Here is a 17,359-nt window from a genome sequence, read left to right as displayed (position 1 = left end):
CCTCCTCAAAGGGGTTTTTTTGGGGGTGAGACCCCCCCTCAAAGCTCCAAACAACCCCCCCCTCAAAGGGGGGTTTTTGGGGGTGAGACCCCCCCCTCAAAGCTCCCAACATCTCCCCCTCAAAGCTCCAACACCCCCCCCCCTCAAATGGGTTTTTTTTGGGGTGAAACCCCCCCTCAAAGCCCCAACAGCCCCCCCCCCAAATGGATTTTTTTGGGGTGAGACCCCCCCTCAAAGCCCCCCCCATCCCCAACCCTCAAATGGTTTTTTTTTGGGGGGTGAGACCCCCCCCCCAAAGGGTTTTTTTTTGGGGTGAAACCCCCCCTCAAAGCTCCAACAGCCCCCCCTCAAAGGGGTTTTTTTGAGGGTGAGCCCCCCCTCAAAGCTCCCACACCCCCTCCCCAAATTCCTACCCCAATACCCCAAATTCCACCCCAAATCCCCAAAATTTTCCCCTGCACCCTAATTTCACCCCAATATCCCCAAATCCCCATCCCAGCACCTCAAATTTTCACCCTGGTGCCCCAAATCCCCTCCCCAGCACCCCAAATCCCCTCCCCCACCCCCAAATCCCCTCCCCAGCACCCCAAATCTCCCCTGGACCCCAAATCCCCTCCCCAGGGCCCCTCACCCCCTTCTGGGCCCTCTCCACCCCCTCCCCCCACCCCAAATCCCCTCCCCAGCCCCCAAATTCCCTCCCAGCCCCCCTCAGCCCCTCCCTGGCCCCCCAAATTTTCACCCCAGCCCCCCTCAGCCCCTCCCCAACCCCTCAAATTTCACCCCAGCCCCCCAAATCCCCTCCCCAGCCCCCCAAATTTTCACCCCAGACCCCAGATCCCCTCCTGGGCCCTCTCCACCCCCTCCCTGGCCCCTCCAAATCCCTCCCTGGCCCCCCAAATTTTCACCCCAGCCACCCAAATTCCCCCTCCACCCCCAAATTCCCCCCCTCCACCCCCGAAATCCCCTCCCCAGTCCCCCAAATCCCCTCCCTGGCCCCCCAAATTTTCACCCCAGCCCTCCTCAGCCCCTCCCAGCCCCCCAAATTCCCCCCCAGCCCCCCTCAGCCCCTCAAATTTTCACCCCAGACCCCAAATCCCCTCCCCGGCCCCCCAAATTTTCACCCCAGACCCCCATACCCCCCTCCCCAGCCCCCCCAAATTCCCTCCTCAGCCCCCCTCAGCCCCTCCCTGGGCCCCCAAATCCCCTCCCCAGCCCCCCAGATCCCCTCCTGGGCCCTCTCCACCCCCTCCCCAGCCCCCCAAATCTCCTCCCTGACCCCCAAATTTTCACCCCAGCCCCCCAAATCCCCTCCCCACCCCCCCAAAATCCCCTCCCCCTCACTGGATGCCGTCCAGCCAGGTGAGGAACTCGTAGGCGCTGCTGGTGGGCGCGTGGCACTGCACGTACGACTCGGGGGCGCAGTCCACGGTGTTGAAAACCACCAGGCTGTACTGGGTACCCCCAAACTGCGGGGGGGACGCGGGGTCAGCCCAAAGAAACCCCAAAAATCCCCCAAAACTGCCAAAGAACCAGCACAAACCAGCAAAAACCAACAAAAACCAACAAAAAACCAGCAAAAACCGCCAAAAAAACAGCAAAAACCAGCAAAAGCCAACAGAAACCCCCCAAAAAACCACAAGAACTGCTAAAGAACCAGCAAAAAACCACCAAAAACTGCCAAAGAACCAGCAAAAAACCAACAAAAACTGCCAAAGAACCGGCAAAAACCAGCAAAAACTGCCAAAGAACCAGCAAAAACTGCCAAAGAACCAGCAAAAACCAGCAAAAACAAACAAAAAACCAGCAAAAACCAACAGAAACCCCCCAAAAAACCCAAAAACCGCCAAAGAACCAGCAAAAACCAGCAAAAGCCAACAGAAACCCCCCAAAAAACCACCAAGAACTGCTAAAGAACCAGCAAAAACCACCAAAAACTGCCAAAGAACCAGCAAAAAACCAACAAAAACTGCCAAAGAACCGGCAAAAACCAGCAAAAACTGCCAAAGAACCAGCAAAAACTGCCAAAGAACCAGCAAAAACCAGCAAAAACAAACAAAAAACCAGCAAAAACCAACAGAAACCCCCCAAAAAAAACCCCAAAAACTGCCAAAGAACCAGCAAAAACCAGCAAAAAACCAGCAAAAAACCAACAAAAACCAGCAAAAACCAACAAAAAACCACCAAAACCACCCCAAAACCCACCAAAATCCCCCCAAAATCCACGAAACCCAACAAAGCCCCCCAGAAAACCACCAAACCCCCCCCAAAAACCCAACAAAAACTGCAAAAAACCGCCAAAAGACAAAAAAAAACCCAACTCCTCTCCAAATAAACCAAAAGCCCACCAAAAAAACACCAAAAAAGCCCCAAAATCCTCCCAAAAATGCCAAAAAAATCCACAAAACCCAACAAAATTCCCCAACCCCCCCCCAAAAATCCCCCAAACCCCAAAAGCCAACAAAATCCCCCCAAAACCCCACTCTCACCCCAGGGTCACCCCAAAAACCCTCCCTCGTCACGGGAAGATCCCCAAGACCCCCCAAAACTCCCCAAAACCCCCCCAAAATGCCCCCTTACCACGGGAAGACTCCCAAAAACCCCGAAAAATCCTCCCTTGCCACAGGGAGAACCCCAAAAAACCCCCAAAACCCCAAAAAACCCCCCAAAACCCCAACCCCCCCTCCCCTGCCCCACTCACGTCACCCCCAAGTCGGTCTCAGCGGGGGGGCCACCATTGAAGTACCTGGAGGGGAGGGGGAGGGGATTTGGGGGGGTCCCGAGGGATTTGGGGGGGTCTGGGGGGGGTCCTGGGAGGGTTTGGGGGGGATCCTGAAGGATTTTGGGGGGGTCCCGAGGGGTTCGGGGGGGGTCCCGAGGGGTTTGGGGGGGTCTGGGGGGATCCTGGGAGGGTTTGGGGGGGTCCCGAGGGGATCCTGAAGGATTTTGGGGGGGTCCCGAGGGGTTTGGGGGGTCTGGGGGGATCCTCAGAGGGTTTGGGGGGGTCCGGGGGGGTCCTGGGAGGGTTTGGGGCAGTCCCGAAGGGTTTGGGGGGGTCGGGGGGGGTCCCAAGAGGTTTGGGGGGGTCTGGGGGGGGTCCTGGGAAGGTTTGGGGGGGATCCTGAAGGATTTTGGGGGGGGGTCCCGAGGGTTTGGGGGGTCTGGGGGGGGTCCTGGGAGGGTTAGGGAGGGTCTGAGGGGTTTGGGGGACCCTGAGGGGTCTGGGGGGGTTCTGAGGGGTCTGAGGGGTCCCGGGAGGGGGGGGGAGGGGAGGGATTTCAGGGGCTCCCGGAGCTCCGGGGGTCTCAGGAGGTTCGGGGGTCCCGGGGGGGGTCCCGGGGGGGGGGGTCCCGGGGGGGTCCCGGGGGGGGTCCCGGGGGGGGGTCCCGGGGGGGTCCCGGGGGGGGTCCGGGGGGGGGGTCCCGGGGGGGTCCCGGGGGTGTCCGGGGGGGTCCCCGGGGGGGTCCCGGGGGGGGTCCCGGGGGGGTCCCGGGGAGGGGTCCCGGGGGTGTCCCGGGGGGGGTCCCGGGGGGGGGGGTCCCGGGGGTCTCGCGGGGGTCTCGCGGGGGTCTCGCGGGGGTCTCTCCTCACTCGATGGCGGGCAGCAGGTAGTGCTTGCGCAGGGACTCGAAGTAGGGCCCGAGGTTGGCGGTGCCCTCGATGACGAACACGACGTCGGCCACCATGGCGGGGGGGGGCGCGGGGGGGGCCTCCAGCGCCGGCACCACCATCGCCCCTCACGGGGCTCCGCGGGAGGCCGCGCTCTGAGGGGCGGGCGGGGGGCGCCGGCGTCACCCCCAGGCCGCGGCCCCCCTCCCCACCCCCCTCCAGCCGCCCCTCAGAGCCCCCACGGACCCCCCCAGACCCCAAATTGAGCCCCCCTCCCCCCCCCCCCTCCCCGGGTCCCCCCCCCCCGCCGGTACCGGCCGCAGCTCCCGCCGGACCGGAAGTGGCTCCTACCGGAAGTGCTGCCCTTCGCGTCCGCACGCAGCCTCACGTGACCTCGCAACCAGCCGCGCGCGCGCGCGCAAGGGCGGGAAACACGCGTTGCCTCGGTAACGGCGCGGCGCAGCCAATCGGAAGCCGCGCTGAAGCCACGCCCCCCCTCCCTGCCCCTGGTTGCCGCGGCAACCGCGCCTCAACCAATCGCCTTGAGGGGGAAGCCCCGCCCCTTCCCGCCGTTGCCGGGGCAACCGCGGCGCTCCCGGCGCGCCCCGCGCGGGCCATGGGCGGCGAACGGCGGGAACCGAGCGGCGGCCGCGGCGCGAGGGGCCTAAAGGGGCGGGGCCTAAAGGGGCGGGGCCTAAAGGGGCGGGGCCGAAAGGGGCGGGGCCGGTCCCGGGAGAGCGGGGGCGTGGCCGCGGCGAGGGGGTGGGGCTGGGGGGGGGCGGGGGAAGGGGCGGGTGCGGCGGAGGAGGCGTGGCTTGGTGCGGGAGGGGCGTGGCTAAACCGCGGCGGAGGGTGGCTTAGTGCAGGGGGCGTGGCTTGGGGCGAAGGGGGCGTGGTGTTGCTGCAGAAGGGGCGTGGTTAAAAGCTGAAGGGGCGTGGCTGAACCGCGTCGGGGGCGTGGGTTTAGTGTAGAAGGGGCGTGGCTAAAACCGGGGTGGGTGTGGCTAAAGGCAAAGGGGCGTGGTTTGGTGCAGAAGGGGGCGTGGCTTAGCGCGGAAAGGGCGTTGTTCAGCGCGGAGGAGGCGTGGCTTAGGGTGAAAGGGGGCGTGGCTCAGCGCGGAAAGGGCGTGGCTCAGCGCGAGAGGGGCGTGGCTCAGAGCGAGGGGGCGTGGCTCCGAGCGAGGGGGCGTGGCTCCGAGCGAAGGGGCGTGGTTTTAGCGTGAAGGGGCGTGGCTCAGAGCGAGGGGGCGTGGCTTAGCGCAGAAAGGGGCGTGGCTCAGAGTGAAAGGGGCGTTGCTAAGCGCGAAGGGGGCGTTGCTAAGCGCGAAGGGGGCGTTGCTAAGCGCGAAGGGGGCGTGGCTTATCGCAGAGGGGGCGTGGCTCAGCGCTAAGGGGGCGTGTTCATGCCCGCGGAGGAGGAGGAGGGCGCCCCCTGCCTGCTGTGCCTGGCCACGGCCAGCGGGCTGCCGCTGTTCTGCCGCCCGCCCCGCCCACAGGTGAGGCCACGCCCCTTTGGGCCACACCCACCCCGACCCCTCCCCCCCCCCCCTTCCCCGTGACCTTTGACCTGGGATTTTTGGGGCCCCCCCAGGTGCCGTTCTCATTGGTCGGGGCCCTGCACGGGGTTCACCTGTTCGGGGCGGCGGCGGGGGCGGAGCTTCGGGAGGCGGCCACGCCCACGGCGCACCTGGCCTGGGCGGGTTACGGCAACAGGTGAGGCCGGGGTCACGGGGGGTCACCGGGGGTCATTGGGGGTCATTGGGGGTCGGGGGGGGTCACGGGGGTCATTGGGGGTCACGGGGGGGTCACGGGGGGTCATTGGGGGTCATTGGGGGTCATTGGGGGTCACCGGGGGTCATTGGGGGTCATTGGGGGTCAGGGGGGTCATTGGGGGTCACGGGGGGGTCAGGGGGGTCATTGGGGGTCACGGGGGGTCACAGGGGTCATTGGGGGTCACGGGGGGGTCATTGGGCATCATTGGGGGTCATTGGGGTCAGGGGGGTCATTGGGGGTCACAGGGGGGTCACGGGGGGGTCACGGGGGGGTCATTGGGGGTCATTAGGGGTCATTGGGGGTCATTAGGGGTCATTGGGGGTCACGGGGGGGTCATTGGGGGTCAGCCCCTCCCGTGACCCCCCCGTGCCCCCCCAGCATCACCCTGATCGTGCTCAGCCCCGCCCCCGGCCCCCCCGGCCCCCGCCCTCACCCGGATCCTCGACTCCGCCTTCGGCGCCATGGTGAGACCCCCGACCAGTCTGGACCAGTCTGGACCAGTCTGGCTCCCCCCCGCCCCTCTCCCCGGGCCGTTTCTCCCATCCCAGTATGGCCCAGTCTCTCCCAGTCCCGGGGGTCCCCACGCCCCTCCCAGTTCATCACGGTGCCTTCAGCTCCTCTCCCAGTTCGTCCCAGTTCTGCTCCCAGTTCTGCTCCCAGTCCATCCCAGTGCGTCCCAGTTCCCCCCAACGCCCCTCCCAATCCGTCCCAGTCCATCCTGCTTCCCCCTCCCAGTACCCCCATTCCTATCCCAGTCCCTCCCAGTGCCCCCCATCCCCCTTCCCGGTGCTCCCAATCCCCCCAGTGCCCCCCATTCCTCTCCCAGTCTATCCCAGCCCCTCCCAGTGCCCCCACCCCCCTTCCCAGAGCTCCCAGTCCATCCCAGTCCGCAGGTGCTGGTGCTGGGACTGGATGAACTGGTGCCCGTCCGCAACGTGGAGCGGCTCAAGCGCGACCTGAGGGTGAGGAGGGGGCTCCTGGGGGGGTCCTGGGGGGATTGGGGGCTCCTGGGGGGGTCCTGGGGGGTCCTGAGGGGGCCCTGCGGGGGTTGGGGGGTCCGGGGGGTCCTGGAGGGGGCTGGAGGGTCCTGGGGGGTAACTGGGGGGGGTCCTGGAGGGGTCCTGGGGGGGGGTTGGGGGGCAATGGGGGGTCCTGGGGGGGGTCCTGGGTGGGGTTGGGGGGATTGAGGGGGTCCTGGGGGGTGCTGGGGGGTGCTGGGGGGTAACTGGGGCTGCTGGGGGGGCCCTGGGGGGCTCTCAGGGTTTGGGGGGGGGCAGTTTGAGGCTGGGGGGGCAAGAACGGAACCTGAGGAGGGGAGGGGGCCCTGGGGGGTCGCAGCCTGAGCCCCCTCCCCTCCCCCACCCCCCCCCAGAGCTGTTTCGGTCTCATTGACGCCCTCCTGAAGCCCAAGGGGGGGTGGGGGCTGGGCCCCCCCCTGCTGCCCCCTCCCCCCAGCGACCGCCCGCGATGCCCTGCAGGTGAGGGACCCCCCAAAAACCCCCCCGGGACCCCCAAAAACCCCCCCGGGACCCCCAAAAAAACCCTTGGAACCCCCCAACGCCTCCCCGGGACCCCCCAAAAACCCTCCCGGGACCCCCAAAAATCCTCCCGGACCCCCAAAACTCCCCCCGGGACCCCCAAAAATCCCCCCAGGACCCCAAAAAATCCCTCCGGGGACCCCCAAAACCCCCCCGGGACGCCCCAAATCCCCACCCGGGACCCCCAAAAGCCCCCCGGACCCCCAAGCCCCCCCCCCAGCACCCCCAGGTCCCCCCTTGGGGCGGTTCCCACGATTTGGGTGGGGGGAGGGGGGGTTTCCCCGGGGTTTGGGCGGGGATCCCCCGGACTCGGGGGTGTCCCGGGGGGGTTCCCCACATTTCAGGGGTCCCCCCCGTGCCCCCCCCCCCCCCAGGAGCGGCTGCAGCGTTTCGCGGGGGCGGCGCAGACGGATTTGGGGTGCGTGGTCCTGGGGGGGGGAGGGGCCGTGCTGGGCACCCCCCGCTGGGGGGCGCTGTCGGCCGCCGACTCCGCCCCGCTGCGCGCGCTGCTGCGGCCGCCAGGGGGCGCCCTCGGGCCGGGCCCGGCCGCGCGCGACGTCCCCCGTGTTCCTGCCCAATAGCAGCCCCAAGGTGAGGTCACGTGACACCCCCAAAACTGACCCCAAACTGACCCCAAACTGCCCCAAACTGACCCCAAACTGACCCAAACTGACCCCATGTTCCTGCCCAACAGCAGCCCCAAGGTGAGGTCACGTGACACCCCAAAAACTGACCCCAAACTGACCCCGAACTGACCCCGAACTGACCCCAAACTGACCCCGAACTGACCCCAAACTGACCCCAAACTGACCCCAAACTGACCCCAAACTGACCCCGTGTTCCTGCCCAATAGCAGCCCCAAGGTGAGGTCACGTGACACCCCAAAACTGACCCCAAACTGACCCCAAACTGACCCTGAATTGACCCCAAACTGACCCCAAACTGACCCCGTATTCCTGCCCAATAGCAGCCCCAAGGTGAGGTCCACGTGACACCCCAAAACTGACCCCAAACTGACCCCAAACTGCCCCAAAACTGACCCCAAACTGACCCCAAACTGACCCCAAACTGACCCCATGTTCCTGCCCAACAGCAGCCCCAAGGTGAGGTCACGTGACACCCCAAAAACTGACCCCAAACTGACCCCGAACTGACCCCGAACTGACCCCAAACTGACCCCAAACTGACCCCAAACTGACCCCAAACTGACCCCAAACTGACCCCGTGTTCCTGCCCAATAGCAGCCCCAAGGTGAGGTCACGTGACACCCCAAAACTGACCCCAAACTGACCCCAAACTGACCCTGAATTGACCCCAAACTGACCCCAAACTGACCCCGTGTTCCTGCCCAATAGCAGCCCCAAGGTGAGGTCACGTGACACCCCAAAACTGACCCCAAACTGACCCCAAACTGACCCCGAACTGACCCCAAACTGACCCCAAACTGACCCCGAACTGACCCCAAACTGACCCCGAACTGACCCCAAACTGACCCCAAACTGACCCCAAACTGACCCCGAACTGACCCCAAACTGACCCCAAACTGACCCCAAACTGACCCCAACTGACCCCAAACTGACCCCAAACTGACCCCGTGTTCCTGCCCAATAGCAGCCCCAAGGTGAGGTCACGTGACACCCCCAAAATCACCCAAACTGACCCCAAACTGACCCAAACTGACCCCAAACTGACCCCGAACTGACCCCAAACTGACCCCGTGTTCCTGCCCAATAGCAGCCCCAAGGTGAGGTCACGTGACACCCCAAAAACTGACCCCGAACTGACCCCGAACTGACCCCGAACTGACCCCAAAAACTGACCCCGAACTGACCCCAAACTGACCCCAAACTGACCCCGAACTGACCCCAAACTGACCCCAAACTGACCCCAAACTGACCCCAAACTGACCCCAAACTGACCCCGAACTGACCCCGAACTGACCCCGAACTGACCCTGAACTGACCCCAAACTGACCCCAAACTGACCCCAAACTGACCCCGTGTTCCTGCCCAATAGCAGCCCCAAGGTGAGGTCACGTGACACCCCAAAACTGACCCCAAACTGACCCCAAACTGACCCTGAATTGACCCCAAACTGACCCCAAACTGACCCCGTGTTCCTGCCCAATAGCAGCCCCAAGGTGAGGTCACGTGACACCCCAAAACTGACCCCAAACTGACCCCAAACTGACCCCAAACTGACCCCGAACTGACCCCAAACTGACCCCAAACTGACCCCGTGTTCCTGCCCAATAGCAGCCCCAAGGTGAGGTCACGTGACACCCCAAAACTGACCCCAAAATGACCCCAAACTGACCCCGAACTGACCCCAAACTGACCCAAACTGACCCCGTGTTCCTGCCCAATAGCAGCCCCAAGGTGAGGTCACGTGACACCCCGAAATCACCCCGAACTGACCCCAAACTGACCCCAAACTGACCCCAAACTGACCCCGAACTGACCCCAAACTGACCCCGTGTTCCTGCCCAATAGCAGCCCCAAGGTGAGGTCACGTGACACCCCAAAACTGACCCCAAACTGACCCCAAACTGACCCCCAAACTGACCCCAAACTGACCCCGTGTTCCTGCCCAATAGCAGCCCCAAGGTGAGGTCACGTGACACCCCGAAATCACCCCGAACTGACCCCAAACTGACCCCGAACTGACCCCAAACTGACCCAAACTGACCCCAAACTGACCCGAACTGACCCCAAACTGACCCCAAACTGACCCCAAACTGACCCCGTGTTCCTGCCCAATAGCAGCCCCAAGGTGAGGTCACGTGACACCCCAAAACTGACCCCGAACTGACCCCGAACTGACCCCAACTGACCCCAAACTGACCCCAAACTGACCCCAAACTGACCCCAAACTGACCCCGAACTGACCCCAAACTGACCCCGTGTTCCTGCCCAATAGCAGCCCCAAGGTGAGGTCACGTGACACCCCAAAAACTGACCCCAAACTGACCCAAACTGACCCCAAACTGACCCCGAACTGACCCCAAACTGACCCCAAACTGACCCCGAACTGACCCCAAACTGACCCCGTGTTCCTGCCCAATAGCAGCCCCAAGGTGAGGTCACGTGACACCCCAAAACTGACCCCAAAATGACCCCAAACTGACCCCGAACTGACCCCAAACTGACCCCAAACTGACCCCGTGTTCCTGCCCAATAGCAGCCCCAAGGTGAGGTCACGTGACACCCCGAAATCACCCCGAACTGACCCCAAACTGACCCCAAACTGACCCCAAACTGACCCCAAACTGACCCCGAACTGACCCCAAACTGACCCGTGTTCCTGCCCAATAGCAGCCCCAAGGTGAGGTCACGTGACACCCCAAAACTGACCCCAAACTGACCCCAAACTGACCCCAAACTGACCCCAAACTGACCCCGTGTTCCTGCCCAATAGCAGCCCCAAGGTGAGGTCACGTGACACCCCGAAATCACCCCGAACTGACCCCAAACTGACCCGAACTGACCCAAACTGACCCCAAACTGACCCCAAACTGACCCCGAACTGACCCCAAACTGACCCCAAACTGACCCCAAACTGACCCCGAACTGACCCCAAACTGACCCCAAACTGACCCCAAACTGACCCCAAACTGACCCCGAACTGACCCCATGTTCCTGCCCAATAGCAGCCCCAAGGTGAGGTCACGTGACACCCCAAAACTGACCCCGAACTGACCCCGAACTGACCCCAAACTGACCCCAAAACTGACCCCAAACTGACCCCAAACTTACCCCGAACTGACCCCAAACTGACCCCGAACTGACCCCGTGTTCCTGCCCAATAGCAGCCCCAAGGTGAGGTCACGTGACACCCAAAACTGACCCCAAACTGACCCCAAACTGACCCCAAAACTGACCCCAAACTGACCCCAAACTGACCCCAAACTGACCCCGAACTGACCCCAAACTGACCCCAAACTGACCCCGTGTTCCTGCCCAATAGCAGCCCAAGGTGAGGTCACGTGACACCCCATAAACTGACCCCAAACTGACCCCAAACTGACCCCAAACTGACCCCAAACTGACCCCAAACTGACCCCGAACTGACCCCAAACTGACCCCAAACTGACCCCGAACTGACCCCGAACTGACCCCGAACTGACCCCGAACTGACCCCAAACTGACCCCGTGTTCCTGCCCAATAGCAGCCCCAAGGTGAGGTCACGTGACACCCCAAAACTGACCCCAAACTGACCCCGAACTGACCCCAAACTCCCCCAAACTGACCCCAAACTGACCCCAAACTGACCCCAAACTGACCCCAAGCTGACCCCAAACTGACCCCAAACTGACCCCGAACTGACCCCAAACTGACCCCAAACTGACCCGTGTTCCTGCCCAATAGCAGCCCCAAGGTGAGGTCACGTGACACCCCAAAACTGACCCCAAACTGACCCCGAACTGACCCCAAACTGCCCAAACCGACCCCAAACTGCCCCAAACTGACCCCGAACTGACCCCAAACTGACCCCAAACTGACCCCAAACTGCCCCAAACTGCCCCAAACTGCCCTGACCTGCCCCAAACTGCCCCAAACCGACCCCAAACTGCCCCTAAATGACCCCTAAATTACCCCAAACTGCCCCAAACCGGCCCCGACCTGCCCCAAACCGACCCCAAACTGCCCCAAACTGCCCCAAACTGCCCCAAACCGGCCCCGACCTGCCCCCGCAGTGCCCCCAGCCCCCCCGCCCCCTCTCCCCCCAGGTCCCGCACCGGCTGCTGCTGCTGGCGCTGCTGCCGGGGGTGGGGGTCGCGCTGCTCTGCGGCCCCCGCCCCTCCCTGCAGCACCTGCTCACACAGGTGAGGGGCTGGGGGGGTGGGGAGGGGCTGGGGGGATTTTTGGGGGGCTTTCGGGGGGGCTTTTGGGGGGGTCTCCCCCTCCCTAATAACCCAAATCCTCCCCAGCTCGTGCCCCAGTTTTGGGGTCCCGTTCTGGAGCAGCTCCGGGGCTGCGCCCGCCCCCGCCCCCCTCCGCTGCCCCCCGAGGTTTTGGGGTGAGTCTGGGGGCGACCCCTAAATTGGGGGGGGGGGGTCTGGACCTCTGGGAGGGTCTCGGGTGGGTTTGGGGGGGGTCCCCGAACTCTTTTTTTCTCTCCCCCCAGGTATGTCCTGATCCGGCAGGGCCGGACCCAGAGCGGGGTCATCAAGGGGGCAGGGCAGGGTATGTGACCCCTCCCCTCCCCCCCTGCACCCCAAAACCTGACCCCGACCCCCCCATTGCTCCACCCCAAACCCTAAAACCCCCAAGACCCCCCCAATTATTGCCCCCAAACACTTCATTCCCCCTTAAGACTCCCCAAAATCCCCCTGTTTCACCTCAAAACCCCCCTCGGATTTGGTCCTCGAGACCCCCTCAGCCCCCGATTTCCCAGCCCGCGACCCCCAAGTGACCTTCCAGGACCCCCATTTCCCCCCCAAACCCCCCGATTTCTCCCCAAATGCCCTCGAACCCTTTCCTACCCCCCAGCCCCCCGATTTACCCCCCAAAGTGACCCCCCGGGCTCCCCCCAGCCCCAACGTTGCCCCCCCAGCGCCGCGCCGACGCCCTCCGGCACCTCTACACCCTCCTGGCCCCCCAATACTGCCCCGAGCTGGGGGGCAGGGGTGAGTGGGGAGGGGAAATGGGGGGCTGGGGACCCCAAATATCCTTGGGGGGGTCTCTTGGGAGGCCGGGGGCTTTCCATGGGGGCATTGAAGGAGTTGTTGAGGGGCTGGGGAGTGTCCAGAGGGCACTTGGGTGTCCGTGGGGTCGGTTGAGGATCCATGGGGGTCACTTGGGGGTCTGGGGGAGGAGTGGGGGGTCAGTGTGGGGTTTGGCGGGGGGGTGGATGTGATTTTGGGGTGCCCCCCAGGCTCCGGGGCCCAGCTGTGCTACGTGGCGCTGCCGACGCACACGGGGTGCTGCCTCCTGCGCCCGACCCTGCTGCTGCTGCTGCTGCTGCCCCCCGGGACCCCCGGGACCCCCTGCGCCCCACGGCCCTCAGCGCCCTCAGCGCCCTGAGCCACGGCTGAGACCCCCAAAAGTCACCCAGGAGCCCCCAAAACTCCCCACGACCCCCCGAGAGCCACGGCTGAGACCCCCCAAAAATCACCCAGGAGCCCCCAAAACTCCCCGCGACCCCCTGAGAGCCACGGCTGAGACCCCCAAAAGTCACCCAGGAGCCCCCAAAACTCCCCGCGACCCCCCGAGAGCCACGGCCCTGAGACCCCCCAAAAATCACCCAGGGCCCCCAAAACTCCCCGCGACCCCCTGAGAGCCACGGCCCTGAGACCCCCAAAAAGTCACCCAGGAGCCCCCAAAACTCCCCACGACCCCCTGAGAGCCACGGCCCTGAGACCCCCCAAAAGTCACCCAGGAGCCCCCAAAACTCCCCTCGACCCCCTGAGACCCACGGCTGAGACCCCCCAAAAGTCACCCAGGAGCCCCCAAAACTCCCGCGACCCCCTGAGAGCCACGGCTGAGACCCCCCAAAAGTCACCCAGGAGCCCCCAAAACTCCCCGCGACCCCCTGAGAGCCACGGCCCTGAGACCCCCCAAAAGTCACCCAGGAGCCCCCAAAACTCCCCACGACCCCCGAGAGCCACGGCTGAGACCCCCCAAAAATCACCCAGGAGCCCCCAAAACTCCCCGTGACCCCCTGAGAGCCACGGCCCTGAGACCCCCCAAAAATCACCCAGGAGCCCCCAAAACTCCCCACGACCCCCTGAGAGCCACGGCCCTGAGACCCCCCAAAAATCACCCAGGAGCCCCCAAAACTCCCCGCGACCCCCTGAGAGCCACGGCTGAGACCCCCCAAAAGTCACCCAGGAGCCCCCAAAACTCCCCACGACCCCCTGAGAGCCACGGCTGAGACCCCCAAAAGTCACCCAGGAGCCCCCAAAACTCCCCACGACCCCCTGAGAGCCACGGCTGAGACCCCCCAAAAATCACCCAGGAGCCCCCAAAACTCCCTGCGACCCCCCGAGAGCCACGGCTGAGACCCCCAAAAGTCACCCAGGAGCCCCCAAAACTCCCCGCGACCCCCTGAGAGCCACGGCTGAGACCCCCAAAAGTCACCCAGGAGCCCCCAAAACTCCCCACGACCCCCTGAGAGCCACGGCTGAGACCCCCCAAAAATCACCCAGGAGCCCCCAAAACTCCCCACGACCCCCTGAGAGCCACGGCTGAGACCCCCAAAAGTCACCCAGGAGCCCCCAAAACTCCCCGCGACCCCCCGAGAGCCACGGCCCCGAGCGCCCTGAGCCTGGCCCGGAGAATGAACGCGTTGGATCTGTGAGGCGGCTCTGGGGCGTGGCGGAGAAACGCGAGGGGAAAAAAGGGCAGGAAAAATGAGGGGAAAAGGGGTGGGGAATGTAAAGGGGAAAAGGAGAGGAAGGTGAGGAGAAAAGGGAGGGAAAGGTGAGGGGGAAAAGGGAGGGGAAGGTGAGGGGGGAAAAGGGAGGGAAAGGTGAGGGGGAAAAGGAAGGGAAACGTGAGGGGGAAAAGGGAGAAAAGAGCGGGAAACGTGAGGGGGGAAAGGGAAACATGAGGGAGGAAAGGGAGGGAAAGGTGAGGGAAGAAAAGGGAGGGAAAGGTGAGGGGAGAAAAGGGAGGGAAAGGTGAAGGGAGAAAAGGGCGGGAAATGTGAGGGGAGAAAAGGGAGAAAAGAGCGGGAAATGTGACAGGGAAAAGGGCGGGAAATATGAGGGGAGAAAAGGGCGGGAAAGGTGAGGGAAGAAAAGGGAGAAAAGAGGGGGAAATGTGAGGGGGGAAAAGGGAGGGAAAGGTGAGGGGAGAAAGGGAGAAAAGAGCGGGAAACGTGAGGGGGGAAAGGGAAACATGAGGGAGGAAAGGGAAGGAAAGGTGAGGGGAGAAAAGGGGGAAATGTGAGGGGGAAAAGGGTGGGAAACGTGAGGGGAGAAAAGAGCGGGAAACGTGAGGGGGGAAAGGAAGGGAAAGGTGAGGGGGGAAAGGGAGAAAAGAGAGGGAAATGTGACGGGGAAAAGGAAGGGAAAGGTGAGGGGAAAAGGGAGAAAAGAGGGGGAAATGTGAGGGGAAAATGTGAGAGGGAAAAGGGCGGGAAAGGTGAGGGGAGAAAAGGGAGGGAAACGTGAGGGGAGAAAAGGGAGAAAAGGGGGAAAAGGGAGGGAAACGTGAGGGGAGAAAAGAGCGGGAAAGGTGCGGGGAGAAAAGGGAGAAAAGAGGGGGAAACGTGAGGGGAAAATGTGAGAGGGAAAAGGGAGGGAAAGGTGAGGGGAGAAACCGCAGGAAAGGTGAGGGGCCGCACCTGGAGGCAGCGCTGCAGGTGAGGGCTCACCTGAGGTGGGTGTTGGGGGTCCTGGGGAGGCTTGGGGGGCCTTTGGGGTCTGTGGGCTGTTCCCGCAATAATTGGGTGGTACTGAGAGCTATACCAGGCCATACTGGGCTGTAATGGTTTATACTGGTTTATAATAACGAGCACTAAGATTTATTTGTCTTGGGTTATAGTGAATTTTGTTGTTATTTATAATCGGTCATGCTGTTTCGAAGTGGGTTGCGTTGGATTATATTGCTTTAGAGCTGATTACGCTCGTTAATATTGGTTTATATAAACTTAAACTGGATTAAATTGGGTGTAGCTGGACTGTACTGGTTTAGGCTGGGTTATACTGGGTTATAGCGGCTTGCACTGGGGCGACAGCAGCTTAACCCAATCAGGACTCACTTATAACGCACAATATTGCGTTGTATTAATTTACCGGGCGTCGTCCGGAGTTAGACCGGGTTATACTGGGTTAAACTGGGCTCTACTGGGTTGGTTTCAGCGGGTTCTGTTGTTTCACGTCGCGTTGTTTCGCGTTACGCGAGGTTGCGTTCGCTTATACTGGTTTATACTGGGACCGTGAGAACCGGACGCCCATCCCCCCCTCCCCGGGTGGGGGTGGGGCAGGGTGTGCCCCCCCCTCCCCCACACCCACCCCGAGATGGGTGGGGGGGGGTCCCGTGGGAACCTGAGCCCCCCCCCACCCCTCCCCCTCCACCCTTCCTGTTGTTTTTGGGGGGGGCAGGAAATGGGGGGGGGAGGGGCGAGGCCTTAAAAAACCGCCGGGGTGGGGGCAGGGGGGGGGGAACAGCACCCGGGGACCAGGTGAGAGGGGACCCCAAAAATGGGACGCCCAGGACCCCCCCAAAAGTGAGACCCCCACCCCAAAAATGGGACCCCAACCCCCCTGTCCAGGTTTGGAGGGGTTGGGAGGGGGCTCGGTTTTGGGGGGGGGGGGGGGTGTCCCAACTTTGGGGGGGTTCCAGGTTCCAGTTTGGGGGAGTTGGGAGAGATCCCGATTTGGGGGGATTTGGGGGTTTTGGGGTCCCGATTTGGGGGGATTTGGGGGGGGGTTGGGGTCCCAATTTGGGGGGGTTTGGGGTCCCGACTTGGGAGAGTTTGGGGGGTCCCGGTTTGGGGGTGTTTGAGGGGGTTCAGGGTCCCGATTTGGGGGAATCTGGGGGGTTTTGGGGTCCCGATTTGGGGGGGGCTGGGGGGGCCTGGGGCCCCAGATTGGGGGGATTTGGTGTCCCGATTTGGGGGAGTTTGGGGGGGTCCCGGTTTGGGGGGTTTGAGGGGTTTGGGGCCCTGATTTGGGGGAATCTGGGGGGTTTGGGGGTCCCGATTTGGGGGGATCCTGGAGGGGTTTGGGGGTCCCGATTTGGGGGGGCCCTGGGGGGAGTTTGGGGTCCCGATTTGGGGTGTGTCTTGTGGGGTTTTGGGGTCCCGATTTGGGGGGGCCCTGGGGAGGGTTTGGGGTCCCGATTTGGGGGAATCAGGGGGGTTTTGGGGTCCCGATTTGGGGGGTCCCTGAGGGTGGTTTGGGGTCCCGATTTGGGGGGCCCTGGAGGGGGTTGGGGTCCCGATTTGGGGGCCTTGGGGGGAGTTTGGGGTCCCGATTTGGGGTGTGTCTTGTGGGGTTTTGGGGTCCCGATTTGGGGGGGCCCTGGGGGGTTTGGGGGTCCCGATTGGGGGGGTCTGTCCCCCCCGCGCCCCCCGCCCTCTCCCAACCCCGGTACCGGTGTCTCTGTCACAGCCCCGGTGCGGGGGGTGGGGGGCGGCGGGCGGAGGCACCCGCGGCCGGGACCCCCCCTCCCCCACCCGGGGGGCACCTCCGTGTCCCCCCCCCCGGGCCCCCCCCGTGTCACCCCCCAGTGTCACCCCCCCAGTGCCCCCCCCCGGCCTTTGGGGCCGGGATTTGGGGTCCCCTCGCTTTGGGGGGGGGGTCTCCCCGCGGTTTTTCATGGGGGGGGTGGGGCTCGCTCTCCCTGGCCCCGCCCCTCGCGGGGGGAGGGGCGGGGGGAGGAGCGGGGGGAGGGGCCGCTCCCGCCTCCTCCGCAGCATCCTCGGCCTCGGGGGGACCCCCCGGACTCCCGGACCCCCCCCCCCTCCCCAAAAACCTCGGGGGGACCCG

The 17,359-nt window shown here is 63.9% G+C and overlaps 1 protein-coding gene across 1 annotated transcript; it reads left to right on the top strand.

The window, feature by feature from the left end:
- Positions 1-5,009: 5,009 nt before the first annotated feature.
- On the top strand, positions 5,010-13,197 carry LOC138101086 (protein fuzzy homolog). The gene is given in 15 exon segments (XM_068998926.1): positions 5,010-5,102; positions 5,198-5,319; positions 5,758-5,809; positions 5,811-5,843; positions 6,249-6,341; positions 6,752-6,808; positions 6,810-6,857; positions 7,292-7,477; positions 7,479-7,508; positions 11,648-11,743; positions 11,849-11,937; positions 12,046-12,104; positions 12,475-12,547; positions 12,796-12,890; positions 12,893-13,197. Coding segments are annotated over 15 exon segments (1,431 nt in total).
- The last annotated feature ends 4,162 nt before the right edge of the window (positions 13,198-17,359 follow it).

This window comes from Aphelocoma coerulescens, unplaced genomic scaffold (assembly GCF_041296385.1).
Source record: "Aphelocoma coerulescens isolate FSJ_1873_10779 unplaced genomic scaffold, UR_Acoe_1.0 HiC_scaffold_188, whole genome shotgun sequence".
NCBI lineage: Eukaryota > Metazoa > Chordata > Aves > Passeriformes > Corvidae > Aphelocoma > Aphelocoma coerulescens.
Note: the sequence above shows the minus strand (reverse complement) of the source record. Positions and strands in the feature narration are given on the sequence as shown.